Source organism: Numida meleagris, chromosome 16 (assembly GCF_002078875.1).
Source record: "Numida meleagris isolate 19003 breed g44 Domestic line chromosome 16, NumMel1.0, whole genome shotgun sequence".
NCBI classification, from domain to species: Eukaryota; Metazoa; Chordata; class Aves; order Galliformes; family Numididae; genus Numida; species Numida meleagris.
In genome coordinates, this window is record NC_034424.1 from 9,047,433 (window position 1) to 9,066,514 (window position 19,082).

General features: G+C 39.0%; 2 protein-coding genes across 5 annotated transcripts in view; one reads left to right on the forward strand and one right to left on the reverse strand.

Moving 5' to 3' along the window:
• Positions 1-3,394, reverse strand: part of DENND1A (DENN domain containing 1A) — a 179,572-nt gene extending 176,178 nt beyond the window's left edge. For 2 of the 4 annotated variants that reach the window (XM_021413768.1, XM_021413767.1), the window contains exon 1: positions 3,224-3,390. In XM_021413768.1, the coding sequence (XP_021269443.1) occupies positions 3,224-3,240 (17 nt within the window). In that variant the 5' untranslated portion in view covers positions 3,241-3,390. Of the gene's footprint in view, positions 1-3,223 lie in introns of all 4 variants that reach the window. The other 2 variants (XM_021413769.1, XM_021413774.1) reach the window with 2 other exon arrangements.
• The window catches only part of LHX2 (LIM homeobox 2), a 43,064-nt gene continuing 27,502 nt past the window's right edge, over positions 3,521-19,082 (forward strand). Inside the window, exon 1 of the mRNA XM_021413790.1 lies at positions 3,521-4,120. The gene's annotated coding sequence lies outside the window, so the exon portion shown is untranslated. The remainder of the gene's footprint in view (positions 4,121-19,082) is intronic.

A 19,082-nucleotide genomic window follows, 5' to 3' on the forward strand; every position in this document is an offset into this window, starting at 1 on the left:
GCACATACTATATGCCAAAACTTTCAAACCAAAAGACTTTAAATTTTATATTTTAATATCCCATGACAAACATCCACTTATTTCTACAAACAGTTAAGTTAAAGTAACTTTGCCAAGTTAGAAACTTGGTATTAAAGACTGCATTCAACAAGCTAACAGCTCAGTATGAGAACGAAGCCATTGTTAAATTCTGAATATTTTATAACTTTTCTGTGGAATTAAGGAAACAACTCACTGTGAGACTTCATACACTTTGCAAATACAGCATAAACATGCATCATAATACGTATATTTTGCAGTCCCCTTTTATGATTATTAGGCTCTCCTGCAGACATCTAATACCATGCACATATTGTACTGAAACCTCATCCCTGACACTGTCCACAGCATTATTAACTTCAAAACTCGCACACAGGTTTTGCCTCCAAATGGCCCCCAGGTAACAGTTAAAGATCCACGGTCAGTTATCAAGAGAAAAATACAGATGTGATTAAAAAAAAATTAATACACATATGTAAATACCCTATTTATTTGATAACTAAATAATCAGAAAAGGAAGTGCAATTTTTTATATATAAATAGTAATTTAGAATGAGTTATATGAGAAAAGAATCCTTCTGTGATGAACTCTATTCATAGGAATTATTTCAAATCTCTCTGATGTATAAATAGCTTTAGTATCACAGCAATCCATAGGAAATTCGATTTTAAATTGAAATATTTTTAAACTAAGCCTTATGCAACACTTACAATCAAAATTACTTCTGTTACCAAAGTGCAAAAGACTTATGAGTAATAAAATTAAAATTCTTCTCCCAAGTTGTATGCATGGAAGTATGCATCTCACATACATAAAGCCACAATTTGAATTTTGTCAGCATCATTTTTCCTACACGTGGGAAAACGCAATAGCTCTTATGACACAAAGAATCATTCTACTTTAAAAAAAAAAAAGAGGTATAAGAGAGGAGTCAACACTACCTGATCATTAACAGTCTTGTAACAAGACAGTTACTCAACTCTTCAAGAAAAATACATTAGAACGAGTCCATAGTTGCTAATCCAATTCAGAAATCACACCTCTAACCCTTATTATTTCCATATTTTAACTTTTTCTGCCTTGTATTCCCTAAATAGACAATGTTACATCTCAGTATATAGCATGGTTTATGGCAAAAATCTCAGACAAATGTTAGGGTTCTCTTCTTTCAGCAGTGAAACACAATTGCCTCTGGAATGGAGCACGGCAAGTTCCTTATGGTGCAATGCAATTCCATTCAAGAGTTTGGTACTGACACATTTAAAATGTGTTTAACACTGAAGGCTACCAAGAAGTGATAACAGCCAGGCTAAGCAGATTCCTATTTTAGTCAGCCTCTCTGGAACAGAGCATCTTGCACAAACAGTACAACATGCCCCAGCACGAGGCTCAACCCAACAGCATAACCCAGAGTTATCTTTTTTTCGCTTGTGGCTATACACAAGTCAAAAGCTTACAGGATTACTAGCAACTTCCTGATTTCTTTCACTTTGTTTTGATGCAGCTACTGGTAGTTTTCTCAAAGCAATTTTTCGCTCTAATGACTCGCTACTATAAATCCATCCAAAATATAACTGACACATATGCCTAGGTTTCATGCAGAGCATATCAGAGTGATCGTGTGCCAGGAAGTTTAATATCTCTCATAACTACCAAGCCATAGTGAGAAGTAAGAAACTTGACTACTGGATTTTTGCTAGGGTTTCAAAACTCCTTGGCATCAATCAAAATCCAAGAAAAGGCTAACATAGCTTGTGGATTTAATACGTACACAATGGAATCACATTTTAAGTGAGCAGTAGCCTTTTTACTTGGTTTAAAACAAGACAATCATAAAAAGGAACTTCAGACCATATACTGAAGTGACCAATCCAATGGTGACAGCTGCGAGATCCACAGCGGCAAGCTGCAGACAAACTGCACTTCATTCCACTGCCAAAATGGCAACAATTTTAAATTCTACCTTTACTTAGAATGTGAAGAGTTAAATTCGTTTTCCTGACCTTGATTTTTTCGTACCAACAGCTGAGAACACCTGCTCCAAAGAAGTGCAAAACTTATCCCCCCTTCCCAGAAAAAAAAAAAAAAAATAAACATGTTTCTTTCTGGAACCAAACATCACCTCAGCACTGCTATTACAAGCACTCAGTATTAATTTGCATTTTCTTAAAACACCAGCACACTTAAGCCTATCCAGCCTAGGAGCTTGGGAACACGGAGATGTGTCATCCCACCGCGTACAATGCAAACGATGTCTCCTCCAGTCTTATATTCAAGTGGAACAATAGAGGTGAAAAGTTAAAGCCCCCTGTTATCCTGAAGAACAAGGTGTTAAATGCCGCAAAGCATTTAAAGCAAATGCTCAGCAGCACCCATTGACACTGCTCGAGGAAACGCAGGCTGACTGGATGCCCCTTCTCAGGCACACAGACATCAGCATACTGCTCGGCAATAGCGTTATTACACTTCCATCAGTCTCAGGCGAACATAATTCATCTGGAACAGCATCATGGATGAACTGGGATCAGAACTGCTTACCACTACGTCACAACCCTGGTTTATGCAAATGAAAAAAAGTACTGAGGGCACAGACCTGCGGGCTTAGCACATCAACCAGTGCCAGCACTTTTTGCCTTCTTCCCTCAAACTCCCTTGGCAGCGCAGCTTAGAGGTGCCACAGCCAGGCCGCCCCTTTCCTTTAGCACACTAACGTGGGCAATGAAGCTTTGATCACCCTCGACCCTACCGCACCCCCAAAACACACGTAACCACTGCCGACAGTTAACACGTCCCCATTCCAGCAGCCACACTCCTCCTAAAGGCCTGCACTGACTAAAAAACAACCGTACTGCCGCCGCGCCGGGCCCTGCACGCTGCCCCCCAGAGGGCCGGGGCCAGCTGGCTGCGGGCAGGAAGCCGCTCCGCTCCGCTCAGGGCCGCGCAGCTCCCGCCGCGCTCCCGCCGCTCCGTCGGGGCCCTTCCACCGCGGCCCGGGGGCTGTGCCCGCTGCTGCCCCCTCGTCCCTCTCGCCCCACGCCCGAGGCCTGCGGCCTGGCCCGGGGTCCCGCCCGCGCGGCCTCCACACGGAGCCGGGAGGAGGGCGGGGAAGTCCCCTTCTCACTCCGGAGCCCTCCCGCTTTCCTCAGGGCCTCGTGAGCGGGGCCGGGGGGTGGGGGCACTCACTTGATCCTGGATCCCATGGTCTCTGGCGGGCCGCATAGGCCCGAGCCAGCGAAAGCCAGGGGCAGGGGGACCGGAGCTCGGCGGGCCGCGCTATCTCCGCCGCTCGCCCCCTCACTCCATCCCGGGCAGCGCCGCCGTCGCCCGATCCGAGTCACGGCGCGGGGGCTGCCGGGAGCTGTAGTGCGGCGGGGCCAACGGCCGGGAGCTGGGAGCCGGGCTGCCGCGCGCCCAGCGGCGGGAGGGCGGTAACGGTCGCTGCGCGCGCCCAGCAGCCCCGCCCCCGCGGCTCACCTCAGGCGGGCGGGGTGGCGGCTCGTGCCGAGTTTCTGGCGCCCGCTGCGCCCCGCGCGAGCCGGCTAAGTGAGTGTGACGCTCGGGTGCTGCCCGTCGCTGCTACTCACGTCCCTTCGGTGGGAGCTGGCGGGTCAGGCACCCCCTGAGATGGCCCAAGTGTGCCACGGCCGCGACCTAGAGACCTTGTCTGGTGCCCAGGACAGGTGAGGGTCGGCACCGTAAAGCCCTGCGAGGAGGCGAACCGTCTCCATGGCGCAGTGCGTGGCAATAACGCGCTGTAGTCCGCGGACGGAAAGAAGTGGCCGGTGCCTGAGGGCCGCACAAGAAAGTTAAGAGAAAAGGCGCAGTTGTCACAAAGAGGGACTGTGAGCTGGTGCTCCTCCAGAACCATCATAGCACGTCTTATGCAGCTGGTCACAGAAACAGAAGCTGCTGGAGAGTGGCTAGGAAGAGCTGTGTGCCCGAGTAAGGTCACACGGGGACTGCAGGCTTCTCAGAGAGAAGTGAAGGAGAGGTGAAATGCAGCCTGCTGAAAAGAGTGCACAGATAGAGTGAGACAGTTTGAAGCGTGCCTCATTGGAGCTGGCAAACAGGAAGAAACAGGTACCCCCAAATTATTAAACGTTTACAGGAGGTTTTGAGGAATCCCTGGGCAATTTCTAGCGTAGTTCAACATTTTCCAGCTTTTGGAGTTGGAAGTGATCTACAGTGAGGAATAAAAAAAATCAGAAACTCACTTCAGAAAGAGCTGCACTTGGCTCTGCAGGCTGGCTGCTCGCTGCCAGGGCCGGGTGCAGAGCTGGGGGCTGTGCCCGCTGGGGAGAAATACTGTCCTCATTCCAGTTTTAAGCACAAGATAAGGTAAACAGTTACGCAAAAAAGTCCTGGGAGATGTATTTACAGTTACAAGTTGAAGTATTTGGAGTGACGAAAGAAAGGAGCACTACCAATCCTCACCTGAGCATTAAGAGGTGTAACAATTTAATTTCAAGCACTAGGCTGAGAGGACAGGACAGAGGAGTTGGTGGATGAACTGGTACGGGTTGATGAGGAACAAATGGCTTTCAAAATAAGCGTTTGGGAATTACCTTTAAATATTTCTCACTGAAATGTGTATTTTATAGGTAACTGATTTGTAATGAGACTATTTTCCTAACCCTGAGGGAAGAAATTATATCAGCAGCCCTTTGTAAATGCCCATTCATCACCAGTTTCTCAGCCTGTATAACGTGATACAAATGCTGAAACTTTTGAACTGGAAACATTACAGTTATACAGATTATGGAATAGGTGTGGAGAATTGATCTGAAAGCCAGTATGTTTGTACATTTCAAAAAAAAAAAAAAAAAAAGGTTGATCTACCTCAAACTCACAATTAATAAAGAGGAATTAAATTAATAAATACAGGTGGCATAAAATCATTAAACCCAGCATAGGTGTTCCTGTTCAAGTGCGGGAAATTTTTCTCTCTATCTGCCTAGTATTACCTAATTTGTATTCCAAACTGTAGAACTTTTTTTTTTTTTTTCACTTTACCTGATATGTTTTTCTATACAAGCTTCTCACTAGGTAGCTCAAATTACATTTTCTCTAGTTCTGTTGATTGCAGACAGCTGGCCCAATGGTTTGATGGTAATTGTATGAGAGTTACAAGGCAGTAGACATGGTGGAGCCCCTAAGGAAGGAGAGGGTTTAACCACATAAGGGTTATACCAATGCCTGCTGGCCTATCCATGGAGCAATGTTTTTGAATGTCTGAGAATGGATGAGCTGATTAACTGTGAATCACCCTCCCAGAAGAGATGAAGCATTAATAGCATACAAAAGGGAAGCAGAAGGGAAACTTCAGGCAAAGGAAAATAATCCAGGAATTAAGAGACTGGTGAAAGCCTTAGGATGCTTTCCAGATTGACCAGAAAAGCTTAATTCAGTACCACAGAAATAGAGATTTTACACCATACCCTCTAGGATGAATTTGGGTGAATGTGGCCAACCTATATTTTAATACCTCAGGTGCCCGCAGCAATAAAAATACATGAAAACATAGCTACTACTACTTCTCAGTTAGTGACAACCCTTCTGAATTGTGCTGTAATCTTGATTTACTTGGGAAATTGTCTCAGCTGCATCTCACACAATGGAAGTGCCAAGAAATAAAATGCTGGCTTCATAGATCAATACCTTCATCTAAAAGGTTATGCCTTGAAACAGAAAATACTGCTACCTGAGTAACATTGATTATAATGCGCATGTATGGTTTTCCATAATTCTCAGTGGGTGAAGGTTAGGAAAATCTTTGTATACATTTGTAAACCAATAGAAATCTTGTTAAAGATAACATTTTTTCGTTGTGAAGCACGAGTTATTTAATCAACCTCAAGCTTGTAGTTCCTGTCATTAACAAATATACCTCATGAGTTATGGATCAGGTCATTGGCCCATGGTATGTGCAAACAGCCTCCAGAAGTGCTCACGTATGTTGCTTTAGAAAAAAAAGCCTGTTCCTAATGCTCCCGAACTATGATTCATCGGGCATTGCTAGGATTGCTGGTTAGCCTTCAGAGATGTTGGTTTATGCTCTGAAACAAGAGGGGTATGTAATTCAGCATACATACCTACTCATACAGATGAAAATGGTTACATCTACTTGTTTTCCGCAACAGGCTAAGAAATAATAGTCTGTAATTGTAAAGTGCAATTTATCTTTGGGAAATACAAAAGAAAATATAAGAACTAATACAAACACACACGCACGCACACGAAAAAAAAGGAAAGTTGTTGGAACATAACTGACAAGTTAAATCAAAGGTCTGTCTAGCTCAGCATTCTGTCTCCAACACAGGATACTGGCAGCTGCTGAAGGAAGTAAGAACAGGGAAGCATGTAGTATCCTCTCCAAGCCTCCAATAAATTCAAGAATTTTCTCAATGCTGTTTTTATATAATACCTTTGGATGGATTTTATATTTCCATGAATTTGTTGCTTTTAAATCTATAGTTCAAAATCTGATACCTTTTCTGGCATGGAGTTTCCATAGGTTAATGGAAGTCTGGGTGAAAAAAAGACCTCCATTTGTTTGCATTGAATCAGCTGCAATTATTTTGTTTGATCACCACTAAATCTTACATTAGAAATACCAGGGAAGGACTGTTTATCTTCTTCATGTGATCCATGATTTCATAGACCTTATGGTTTCATTGCCAAAATAAGGAATGCAAAAGTATCACAAGTTTTCTCACAAAGTAAAAAAGGATCTTTCCTTCTACGTCTGCATAGCAGTGTGACATTACGCGTACTTTCTATATAGTACATAAAAAGCTAAGTAAGCAGTAAAATACCTTTCCTTTTAAGTGTTTGAAGTACTATACACTGAATGACCTTTTCATTCTCCATTCACAAAGAAATACGAAATAACTATTCTTATTTCTGAAACCTGTGATTATACCAATAGCTATAACTCAGGCCCATGAAATCCTTTAATATAAAGAGCCATGCTGGAGACTCATTCCCTTAAAGAAAAGAGCCCAGGATGATTGACCTGAAATGACCTCTTCATTTTTTAGTGAAAGGAGATCTAAATATGGGAAACATTTCCTTGTGCTACTGTCTCTTAAGAGAGTACATTTTCCCCCATATGAATCTCTTATGAGAAATAAATTTTAAAAAAAAAATGTAATCAGTTTTACGGGAAAACTAGCAAATTGTCTACCAGAGCTATCTGTTCAGATAATCTATTTTATTCTATTTGTTATTTCCATTGCTCAGATCACTTACACCATTGATCATATTTTCTGTTTCAGGGTCTTTAAGCATGTGTTTATCTTGTTGACCTAAGAAATTAAAGAATCAGAAGTCTGCCACCATAAAAATGGTGTAAAAATGACTAAAATTAGTTATTATTTTTAAAGAAACACAAAATTCCTATATATGTTTTCTTTCAGTTTACCCCTTTTTCTCTTTTTTGAGAGGAAACTAATCCAAGCTTCCAAACTGATGTCAGAGAATGATTATTTAAAATTGTTCTTTTCTTTAGCTTTCATTTTGGAGTGTTGAGAAATTCTGTGCTCCTTCACTCAATACCTATAGCTAATGATAAAGCTCAGGTCAAGGAGTTATTGATCTAGTTGGCCAGTATATTTCTTTGAAAGCAGAATATAGATAAAAAAAACACAATTCAACTTGAAGGCCAACTGAAGAACTACAGAAACCATGAAGCACTGGGCTTTCTGAAGAACTTCTGCTTTGTGGGAGATCACATGGTGCTTCAGTTTGTAGCTTTGAAATTGTTCTGGATTCTTTCCATTGCAGAAATGACCTCATATCTGTGAATGATCAGAACAAGGCATCGTCTGTTAGTGACTGCAGACTAGTATTCACGTGCTGATCTCTAGCTTTCTCAGTTACTATTCCTGAAATCCATGAATTAAGCATACTTAGGCTTCTCAGTAAAGGCTCTTGTCAGTAGATCATCATTCTGTTACTCACGATATCTGACTCTGATTGAATTAGAAGTGAAGGTCAGGCTCTATAATTTGTCAGAGTTCTCCTGTGGAGTGCTTGAAGGTGTATGTCATAGGAGCTGGATTCTACAACTATAATATTCACTGCGTGAATACTGAAAATTATTGTGGACCTTAAACTTTCAAAACTACATGAAAAAAAACTCTTCTGTTTGTTTGTTCTTTGACTGAGCTCTTATCCTAAGAAGTCTGAACTTCTATTGTTCTAAAAGCCTAGAGACTAAACTGTTAGGTGATGAGTCTGTCACAGTGTTAGAATAGGAGAGAAGTAGCTAATTCAACATAAAAGGTTGTGGTTAGAAACATATGGAAGGAAGGATCTATAAAAGACAGTGTTTCCAACTTGGTTATGTGTATTATTTAAAACATGATTTTATATTTTGTTGCATAAAAAATTCTTGGTATGCAATATTGGTGTAAGCAGTACAATTTTCCATAGCTTTTCCCATCTCATGAGTAGTGAAATTCTGCTTTTTTCACGTTTGTCCATTTTATGTTTTCAATAATAATTACAGCTTCTTACATAACAATAAAACATTTTGAGCCAGGCTTGAAATATAATCACAACAATCACCGTGAACTAAAAGACCACTAGCAGTGTCAGCTTCACTGCCTTTCTAACAAGGAATCTATTTATCCCTTCTGCCATACTGTACGGTAACATGATAACTATTGATGGCCCACTACTTATTAAGATTTCACTGGACAACATATTGTCATAAACCATTATTTTAAAATTGTTACTATGAAAAAAATCAAATAGCACTTCTGTGATGTTAGCTAGTTGTTTTGGCAATGAGAAAGCATGAAGTCAAACCAAAATTGGACTACATAATGTTAAATCAAGATTAACTTCATACTTCTATGTGCAAATTTGATTTAAAAATCTAGAGATTCCTGGCTGACCTGGAGCTGGTCTATTTATTGTCATTTATTAGTGTCTGTTTTTTATTAAATTACGTAAAACATGCAGCTTTATTCTTGACAGACTGCAGCTTCATGAGACAGGAGAGGTTTCTTCCCAAACTGTAGCTGTTATTTAAGAAAAATAAGAGTGCTCATTTACTTCTTGATATTAGTTTGATTAGTTCTCTGACACTTATGATTCCATTCCACTCTGGGAAAAAAATCCCAGGACACAAACCAAAGTGCACTTCTCCAAACTTCATCCCTCATTTTATGCATCATAAAAAGTCAATTTTATTTATGTAATTACTTTAACTGTACCACATCAAGATGTAATGAGGAAGTACTATGAGCTATGAAATAACATCCCCTTCCGTATTTAACGAAGGAACTTTAAATAGTAAACTGCAGCAGACAGTTTTTGTAAGACTGCAGATATCTTCCCTTCCTCTGAAATGGGGGTGACGTCCTGCTGGAAGTACTCTTTTCTAACTGGTTCTGAATCTTTTGCAGAATAATTTAAAACCATATAGCGGGAATATCTCAATACTCCAATACTTCTGCCTCTAAAATAGAGCTATCATTAATAAATGTGATTTATTGTAATCTTATGAAAACTAGGTGGCATTTCACCAGTGTTTCAGTAGCGCCCCTGGTCTTTGTTACTAATTATCCTGTAAGTATATGCCTTTTTCTAGACTTCCCAGTTAGTTTTGGTGGGATGTTAAAACAAAAAGAGGTTTTGAAATGTATATCTTTTATATATCTTTGTTGTTTTAATTGTAGAGCTATAAAGACCTAAGTTAAGAAAAGCCTCCCTGAAGTAATACGCAGGAGTTGGTTTATAAAGTAGCTAAAGTTGAACCACTAAGTAATAGTGACCACAGTATAATTAACTTCAACATCCTCAGGGGAGAGATTGTACCAAAAAAAAAAATGAGGAAGCTAGTTAAAAAGACCCTAAAGTCAAAAGTGAGGAAATTAAAATCCTTAGACTCAGCATGGAGGCTACTTGAGCAACCATAACAGTGTAACAGAAGGCATGCATAATCCTAAACAAAAAAGGAAGCTGACAAGCAAAAATGAATGATATGGATACAGGAAGGTTCAAGAAGTTAGTATAGACAACCTTATATTTTTTCTCGAGGTAGAAATTTAAGTTTTGAAGTCAATAGGGATAAAATACAGTGGCTAAGATGCACAGTGAAGATTAGAAGGATGACAGAGGATTTGAGGAGCAGATAGCCTGACACGAAAACAAGATTTTTTCAAGTACTAAGAAGCAGAAAGCCTGCAAGAGATTTTGTAAGTCCAGTGGACTGTATGGTAGAAAAGTGAGGAAGCTAATGAGAATACGGAGAATGAAGTGTATTGTTTGCATTAGCATTTCACATCAAATTTAGGCAAAATAGATCTACCAGACTTCCTCCTGTTGGGCCACGTAGAGGAGGTTTTGTCAACCAGAGAAAATAAAGGAAGATGCGCTGGAAGACATTCACAAATTAAATTTAAAAAAAAACTCCTAAGACTAGAGAATAAGTACTGAGAGGGGATCGAAAAAAAATGACTGTATTACCAACAAGAATATGCAACCTGTTTAAAATAGTATGTCTACTAAAGGACTGGAGAGCAATTAGCCTCTATAAAATATGAAGAGTGGTTCTGGGAATGTCAATATGGAGGTCTGTATGTGTCAGTAATAAGAAACAGTCTATATACGGTGCAGACTTACATGGTAAAGATGAGAATTACTCCAGTTATTCCAATTTCACCTTCTTTTGCGTTTCATCATTCAGAATTGTTGTCTGAATTCTCATTTTTGACATCTTGTCCTTGATTTCCATGACCCCTTCCTTGGTTCTTCTGTTGCATCTCTATCATTTCTTCTCCTTCACATCCCCAACTTTCTGAAGGTATTTAGCAGACCTATCTTTTTGCTGCCTTCTCTCCCATCCGACTAAATCTTATTTTCATGTAATGCCCTCACTATATTGCCTACTGTCAGATCTACTCATTCATTCCAAACTTGCCTCCTCTTATCCAAACTAAAATCTCACTTTGTCTTCTTGAAAGCTCTTCATAGACACCTAACCACCGTGCTAGCATGGGGCTAAAGAGAGCTTGAACCTTTCCTTTTCAGCAGTTTGTCCTTTTTTTGTAATCACTATGCACATTCAGGTTCATAACCATGTATGATCAATGCTTCTGTTTTGAAAGTATATTTTGCTTGAACAAAGTCCCAAACTCTTTACATATGGAAAGAAAAAAAAAAAGAAAGAAAAGAAAAAGGGAACATGGAGATAAAATATAGAAGAAGCATAAAGTTATATATCAAGAAACCTGAATATTGAAGTATTCTATCTTCAGGGAAGATAAAGCATTAGTAAAGAAAAAGCAAGCTTCTTCTACATTGACCCCCTGGTGTGCTTTTACTGTGACCTCAAGGAGCCATATCTAGATAGGAGAGGGAGTTCAGTTTCCAAGGCCCATTCAATTGTAAGCTCCTCTGCAAAGTCTCCCAACATGGGGTCCAATTAGTGCCTCTTGTATTGGTTGATTTTTTTTTTTTAGAGATCTGCTGAAGGCAACTGGAATAAGATTCTCAGAGTAACTTTAGACAGGCTACTATATGGCTACTGAGCTCTCTATCATTTTCATTCAAGGTAGATTTTTACTGAGGTCAGTAGGAGTTTTTGACTAAGCAATGTGAGATCAGGTCCATCCTTTTGCTAATTTTTTATCCTTGCCTGATTCCTATTTCTGCCATCCACTTTGCAGTCTTTATTACCTTTCTGTAAATTAGAAAAAGTAATATTTACCACTTCTGTTAAGTGCTTATGGTTCTATCAGTGAAAAAAAGGCAATATTTAATTTCTCAAATTACCCACCTTTGCTGAATTAGCAGAGCCCATATAAATCCTTCTAATGAGGGCCTTGAGGAATGTAGAGTTCCAAGTTAAGCTTTATAAATGCTGGAAAGATGCAGAAAAGAAACCAACTATAAGGTCCATCAGCTAGAAGTTTTCCAAACGACAACAAAATCATGTTAATTATTCAAAGAAATCAAATCACATTAACCCGGAGTTCAGGTTGTGAAACCATGATCATCTTACCTCGGTACGACCCAAACATCTACTATACACATGGAAAGAGAATTAGAAAACTGAGCTGAAGTTATCCTCCTGCTCAGAGGGCACTGAGTTATCTTGCCTGTTTCTTATCCACAGATAATAAAAAGTGAACTAAAAAATGTGTAATTCTCTGATATGCTTGAGCTAGAGCATATTAACTATTAGAATATCACTACATAATTGGGACTGGCTGCTGTTTAAAATACAGTAGAAAGAATTAGCGTTGTAAAATGTTGATTGGATACGTTACAATTCTAAAACAAGGCAGACAGCCTTTGTGCTGGTCAGTATTTTAAGCTGAACTATATTGTTTGACTAATACAACACAGGGAGGAAATTAAAAAAAAAAACAACACACACACAGGAAAAAAACCACTATCTGCAGTTTAGAAACTAATAATGCTGTCCTATAAAATAATCATCTAGTTCAGTCTAAATTAACCCAACTAAGGACCACAGAATCAGGTCCACTGCTTGTATTTTACACTTAGCTACTGTCTCATATCAGAGACACAAAATCTATTTTAAGAAGAATTGCTTCTTTCCATGTAAATTCCTGCTCACCTGCTCACTGACATATACTCTGCTGGGGAAGCTGAATTAATTAAATAAACAATTTAGAAGCTGATGTAGAAAGCACTGATTGCTCTAGCTCATCTCACCAGGCTCTTGAGATACAGAACTCCTTGCCAGTGTAACAACAGATTTGGAAATAACTGGAGTTCCCATTTCAACGCCTGTAATGAGCTAGTAAGGTCAGAAGTGATAAATGGTGGAAAGACAATTAGTATAAGAACAGCTTCTGTTGCTCATCCAAGCATTGTCCCTACTCTGCGGGTATAGCAGAGGGCTATAATCAGTATGTTGTGCTAGAGCAACGCGTACCTATTTAATGCAATAATACCAACTTCAGTGACTTGCTTTGAAACTAATACTTCCAATAACTTTTTAAACGGAGTCCTTCATATCTCTGAATTTCTGTTGTTTTTGTTTGCTTATTTGTTTGTTTTTCTAATCTCTGACCTGCTGGCTGCCAAATAAAATCACCCTTTGCTGTTGCTGACACAATGGTTGCAGGGTTTACTAGATACCTATGGTATTTGCTTTTTCACTTAATCAAACTGCAATATATAGATACATTCAGTCCAGAAAATGATATACAATTTCCTCTTTCTCTCTTCTTTTCACCTAATAGCAGAGAGGCACCAGAGGGTTACACGGGGATGTGTGTTACAGGCTGCCTGCAGGACCCTAGCGGACTAGGCTGTATTTAATGAGCGCGTCTTCACTGACAGATTCATTATTTGTGTTCGGTCGCTTCAAGTCAAAACTGATTAGTTACACTTACTGCAGCAAAGATTTAATGATTTTATTGTTTATCTTCAATTTATTTTGATTAACATCTTCGTTCTTTTCAGTGCAAGTGCAATTAGGTGTAATATAACAGCGACTACTTTAATTTTGCTGAAATTAAGATGAATAAGTGACGGATTATGGCACTTTGTTTAGCAAATAAATCATAGTTAAGAGGACTGTATTAGTAATAAATGCAAAAACAGACAATCTAATTAAAATGCATGGAGCTTATAGTTTGAGTTTCCAGAAATGTAATGAATTTTCATTTTAGAAATCAACTAGATTTTGGTGTACTACTTATTTATTGACAGCAAGATGAGAGAAAGGTACATTATTCTGTAAATCATCTTAATTTCTTGTGTTATGTTGGTAGAAGGTTGGTACAAGCAATGAAATGAGGGCGTGCATTTAAATTTTTTTGAGTGCTCAGATTATGTTTTCAGGAAACACTGCAATTAGGGTATAGCTAAAAAGAGACTGAGGGTCTAAAATGAGGAAAAGACTCATTAGTTTAATTCTCACATGTTCAGACTTCAGCATTTTCTGCAACAGATTAATATTCTCCAAGTCCCAGTCACGATTTGCCTTTAAGTTCATAAGATTCAATTCACTGTCACACAGCAAAAGCCTCAAGACATGTAAGATGGAAGAAGGAGCTAACGTGAAGAAAACTGAACCCAACAAACAGTGAGCAAATCAAGATTGCTCTACACAAGCATCCCCAAATCATGGGGCAAGTAGCAGGGCAGCAATCCTGGAGCTGGCTTACTGTGGGGGTCATATGGGCTTAACTTCTGATTGAGGAGAACCAAGAGGAAAACGAACCCTTCAGAATCAGAAACTTTATCCCTCTGATGTTTAAAAGACCTTGTATTTGACAGGACAGCTTTGAAGATAAAGACCGAAGCACTCTCCAGCTACAGGCTGTTCAACACCCCACATTGCTATGTGCTACGTGCACTTCAGTTTCTCAGAGTTCAGTCATATTAGAAAGGAGATAGTGGAGACATTTTTTAGTATATTGTACTATATTTTTGAGGCTTCTGTATCTTGCCCAAGCTCTCTTTACAAAGCCTGGAAGAGCTCAGCTCCATTCTGCACATCCCCATTGTCATTCCTTCCCACTGTAGTATGTCAGACTGGCCTGTTGCTCTTGGCTGGCCAACGTGCAAATTGGTTAACAAAAATATGCTGACACCCTTGACATTTGAGATATCTCTAAACTAAGAGGCTACCACTACAGACAAGAGAGGGAAAACAAGGAGAGACTTCTTCTTAACATGCAGTATCCTTTTTTTTTTTCCCATGTAGGAGAATTCTATTCCAGGGATTACAGTTAGCAAGGACTAAGAGCAATATATGCTCTATTAAGACCCTGTTTTGACATTTTTCCTCTTCCTATTAGAGGCTGGGAGATCAGGGAGAGAAAAAGAAACAGAGAATGTAATCCCTAACATCACAAAGCCTGCAGGAGAATACTTTGTTCTTCCTAAACTTTTAAAGTGCTCTTCTTCTATGATTGTTTCTTTTTTTAACATTTTAAAAGATTATACAATGTCCAGATGAAATCCATTATGCAAAGAAGTATTTATTATGATTAAGTAGTAATTTTTTGTTTGTTGCTCTACTTTATTTTGGACTTCATCACTATATAGTCCTCAAAAGACAGAATTTCAGTGGCAATACAAATGTTTCAGCTAACAATATGCCTCATAGATTTAAAAGAGATTTAAAAATCACTTTTTAGCAAATGCCTAGGGGGAAAAAAAAAAAAGCTGAATGAAAAACAATTCCTGTCCTATGAGTGCAGTGGAAAAAAAAAATTAAAAATTACTGCAATCATTTTTGCTAGCATGAAGTAAATAAAGGGAAGGAGGAGGTGCACTGAGGAGCTATTGAAGACTACTTCCTTTTTTCCTGACTATATTGATCAGAACTGCTAATTCCATTAAAACAGGTATCTACTCCTAGGTGTATAAAATCAAACAAACTAATAAATCTAGTGACTTTTAACAAGGCAATATATGAACTTACGTACAAGTGTTTCTGTGTGTCACAATCCCTCTCCTGATATTACTTTTCAATATTTGATAACTAAATATATGGTTGGGAAAGACCGAACAAGAGGGAGATAGAGAGGAAACAATGCTAATGACCAAATCAACCTGTAAAAAGCAGCCTGCTCTGACTGGAGCCCCAGCCATCAGCTGAGTGTCATGTAGTGAGGCAGGAAGAGCCAGGGGAGGCTGTGGAGGGGTTGGCGAACTGGAGACTGGCAGCATCATTGGTTTGAACAGGCCGTGATTGATTTGTCACCGGAGGCCCATTTGACTGGGCAAAAAGCCCTTCTGATCTCAATCTCTCTCTGTCTCCTTACCTCTGCTATCCCTTTCTCCTTCTCTACGTTTTGACGCTGGCACAGCAGCTGGGCAAGGGGACTCAAGTTGTGGCTGACACAGCGCAAAAGGGTTGAAGGTCACTGCTGCCGAAAACATATAACGACTGACAAGAGAGATCCAGCTCATCGTACTTTTCATTTTCTGTCTTGCCTTTAGATCTCCAGAGGTTTACAGAGCCCCAAATATACATACAGACAAATACACAAACACACCATTCCCCACGCAGAAACACATAACCAAAGCCTCTGTCCTTCCCTTTCCCTCTCTCTCCTCCTCTCTCTCACACATACTCACGCACACACACACGCACACATTCTCTCCCCACCCCTTCCACCTTCTTGTTATCTGTGGCTGGGAGAAACATCTAGATCTACAAATATTAATTACAAAGGACAACGAAAGGTAAGAAGGCATAAATTATCAAAGGTGTCGTGATGTTATTTCAAGTCGATTGCAAATGTGTGAGAGGGGAAGATTTCGCCCCAGTGATTCCTGTTTGCCTGGCTGATGGGGACCGGAGCCGATTCCCTCCCAGAACTGCTGCAGCTATGCCTCAAACCACACACTTTCCAGCAGGAGCCATCAGCATGGGCCTTTCTGAATTCTCTCTTTATTTCATTCATTAAGGGCATTAGGCAAGTTGGAATTTGTATGAAAAGGATCCTATGGGAATACTGTCTCCAGGGTAGGTATTTTCATGACTTTCCACATCCTGGGGCTTTCTCTGTATCTCTTTCTCTCTCTCTTCTGTTAGATGGAGCTTTAAAGGAGGCTGCACTCATCTTCCAACTAATCTGGGGGAAGGAAATAATCTGAGCTGCATATATTGAATGAAAAAGTATTTTATTTTATAAAGTGATAGTTACTAAGAAATTATGAGACCCTTCCTGCTTAGTTTTGTTAATTGGCTTTGTTACTATTATTGTTACTCCTGACTGTTTTCAGGTTTTTCTCACACAAGAAAATGAAAATTGCCTTCATTGTGCAAAAAGAAAGAGATAGCAGACAGGACAACAACAAAAAAATATTAGTCAAACAAAGGCAGACTTTAAATTAAATGTGCTGTCATGTTCCCATAAAAGCAAGACAATCTCGATGCTGTAGCTCATTTCACTTGGCAAAAGAACATGGCATCAGTTTTTTAACTTAAAAATAGTTTAATGAACGCGAATGGAGAAATAATTTTTCTGTGTATTTAGCTGCATATAAAGAAGAGAGAATGCTTTAACTTTGATCGCCACAATTAGTTCCCTGGGTATCTGGAGGGGAACAGGGCAGCCCTGGGAGCCTCAGTTCTTTAGATACAAAAGCATTTAGATCGCTTTAGAGCAGTTAATCCTGAGACTGGCTAGGGTCCCTTTTGTTTTCTAACTCCATTGTGGGTTTTGTTCAGTTTTTTCTATTCGCATGATTGACTGCCCAATGGATGCTAATTATCCAAATGTCGCTTCTGTCCTTTGAGTGACTTTCTATGTATTATGGGCAACTGTCATGCATTCTGTCATTCTATATCATATTACATGTATTATCATATGAAAATGGTACTCTGCATAAAGGAAGGTGTCTGAACCAGCAGATGCTGCAGATATTTAAAGGACCTGCTTAATCTGAATGGATTTTCTATAGAAAAATCGGTCAGAAAGCATATAGGGGAGAGTCAGAAATGGAAAGTTTATCAGGTAATTATTTTTGTCCTTTTGCTGTTTACATGATAATGTACAAAGCGTTAACTGTCTCTGCTTCTGAAATCTGCAGCCACCTTCCTCCTCCCGAACCAGGCAACCCGTCTGTATTTATTAGAGTATGACAGCTTAAGCTAATTAAACTGATATCTGTCTAAAATAATAAGCCCTGAAAGTTAGAATAAACATTATGATTATAAGCTGAAAAGGCAGCTATACAAATGTAGCATCAATGCTATATTTTAATGATAACCTGAAATTCCTGTATGAAAAACATTGGCTGTGGAATTGCAAACAATAATAAAGTTCTGCAAAGACATTTTCACTATAAATATTTTTACTTGGATCATTATCTCTTTGCATGATATTGATAAGACTGAGGGCTAGCACAGATGTGAACTTGCATATTTATTTATTTTGTACGTATATGAACATATATTTAAGAGGATATAAAAAGAAAGGTTTTACTACAATATTTCCACTAAAATAAACTTAACACACCTCGGTGTAATGTGCATGCCAACACTTAACAGGAATGCAAGATTTATAGCGATAGGGCTTTTTAGATTTGTACTCTGGGGTCCATTGAATCCATAGGCACATCTAGAGTTTCCTCTCCTAAATGTTAGAATAGCATTTTACATGTGGCATTGATAGAAATACTGTGGATACGTAACACTGAAATGAATGATCTTGTCCTTCATCAGATATATGTGTAATACGTTTCCATTAATTGTAAAGCTAAATCTTGTGAAATTTGTACTTTATGAAACAACAAAAAGATCCCATCGAAAGACTTGCTCTGCTGTATCAAGATGCTTTGAAATTTTACAATGATCAAATATACATGATCAAGCTGTGCTTGTTAGGGTACGAGGGGCTCAGAACGGTCAATGATTATTGATCAGACTGTTAAGTATTTGTTCGCGATTCTTTATATCCCAAAAGATTCAGGGAAATGAACAGTGAAAAATTGCATCAGAGTCCACCTTTGTTTGAGATTGATGTATTGAAACAGAGTATTCATTTGCCAAATCTATGGGAAAAATTGTGTAGTAAAGGATGACATAATAACTCAAAGTGCAGAGATTAGTATCTCCCTTTTTAAATTATCTTTGTTTAATTTTAAATGCTAATTCAGAAATGTAAAGGCAGTCTTTGTAGAACATGAATAGTGAATTATTGATAAGAGCAGATTTACTCGGAAAAAAACAGAGGTACAAGCGTTGCTAATCCATTGACCTTTACATTTTAGCTTACATTTTGCTCCTGCAAAAAATTTTTGAAGTGAAGTTGTAGTAAGAGGGATTTAAGAGAATCCACAATGGGAAAGTGGAAATTTCTGTTATCATTACAAAATAGCAGATCTTACTGAGGTGCAGTTACTGGTTTTTGGTAGTTTAATAAATATGACTTCTCATGAGTACTTCCTTATTAAATGTCTTCTGTCATATCATCATTTGGCAGAAGTCCCAAAATATTTGAATAATAATTCCTTTTTTGCTTCTTGATATTTCTACTGTACTTATTTCTTCAAGTCCACCTTACATACTGTTTATTATTTTAAGATT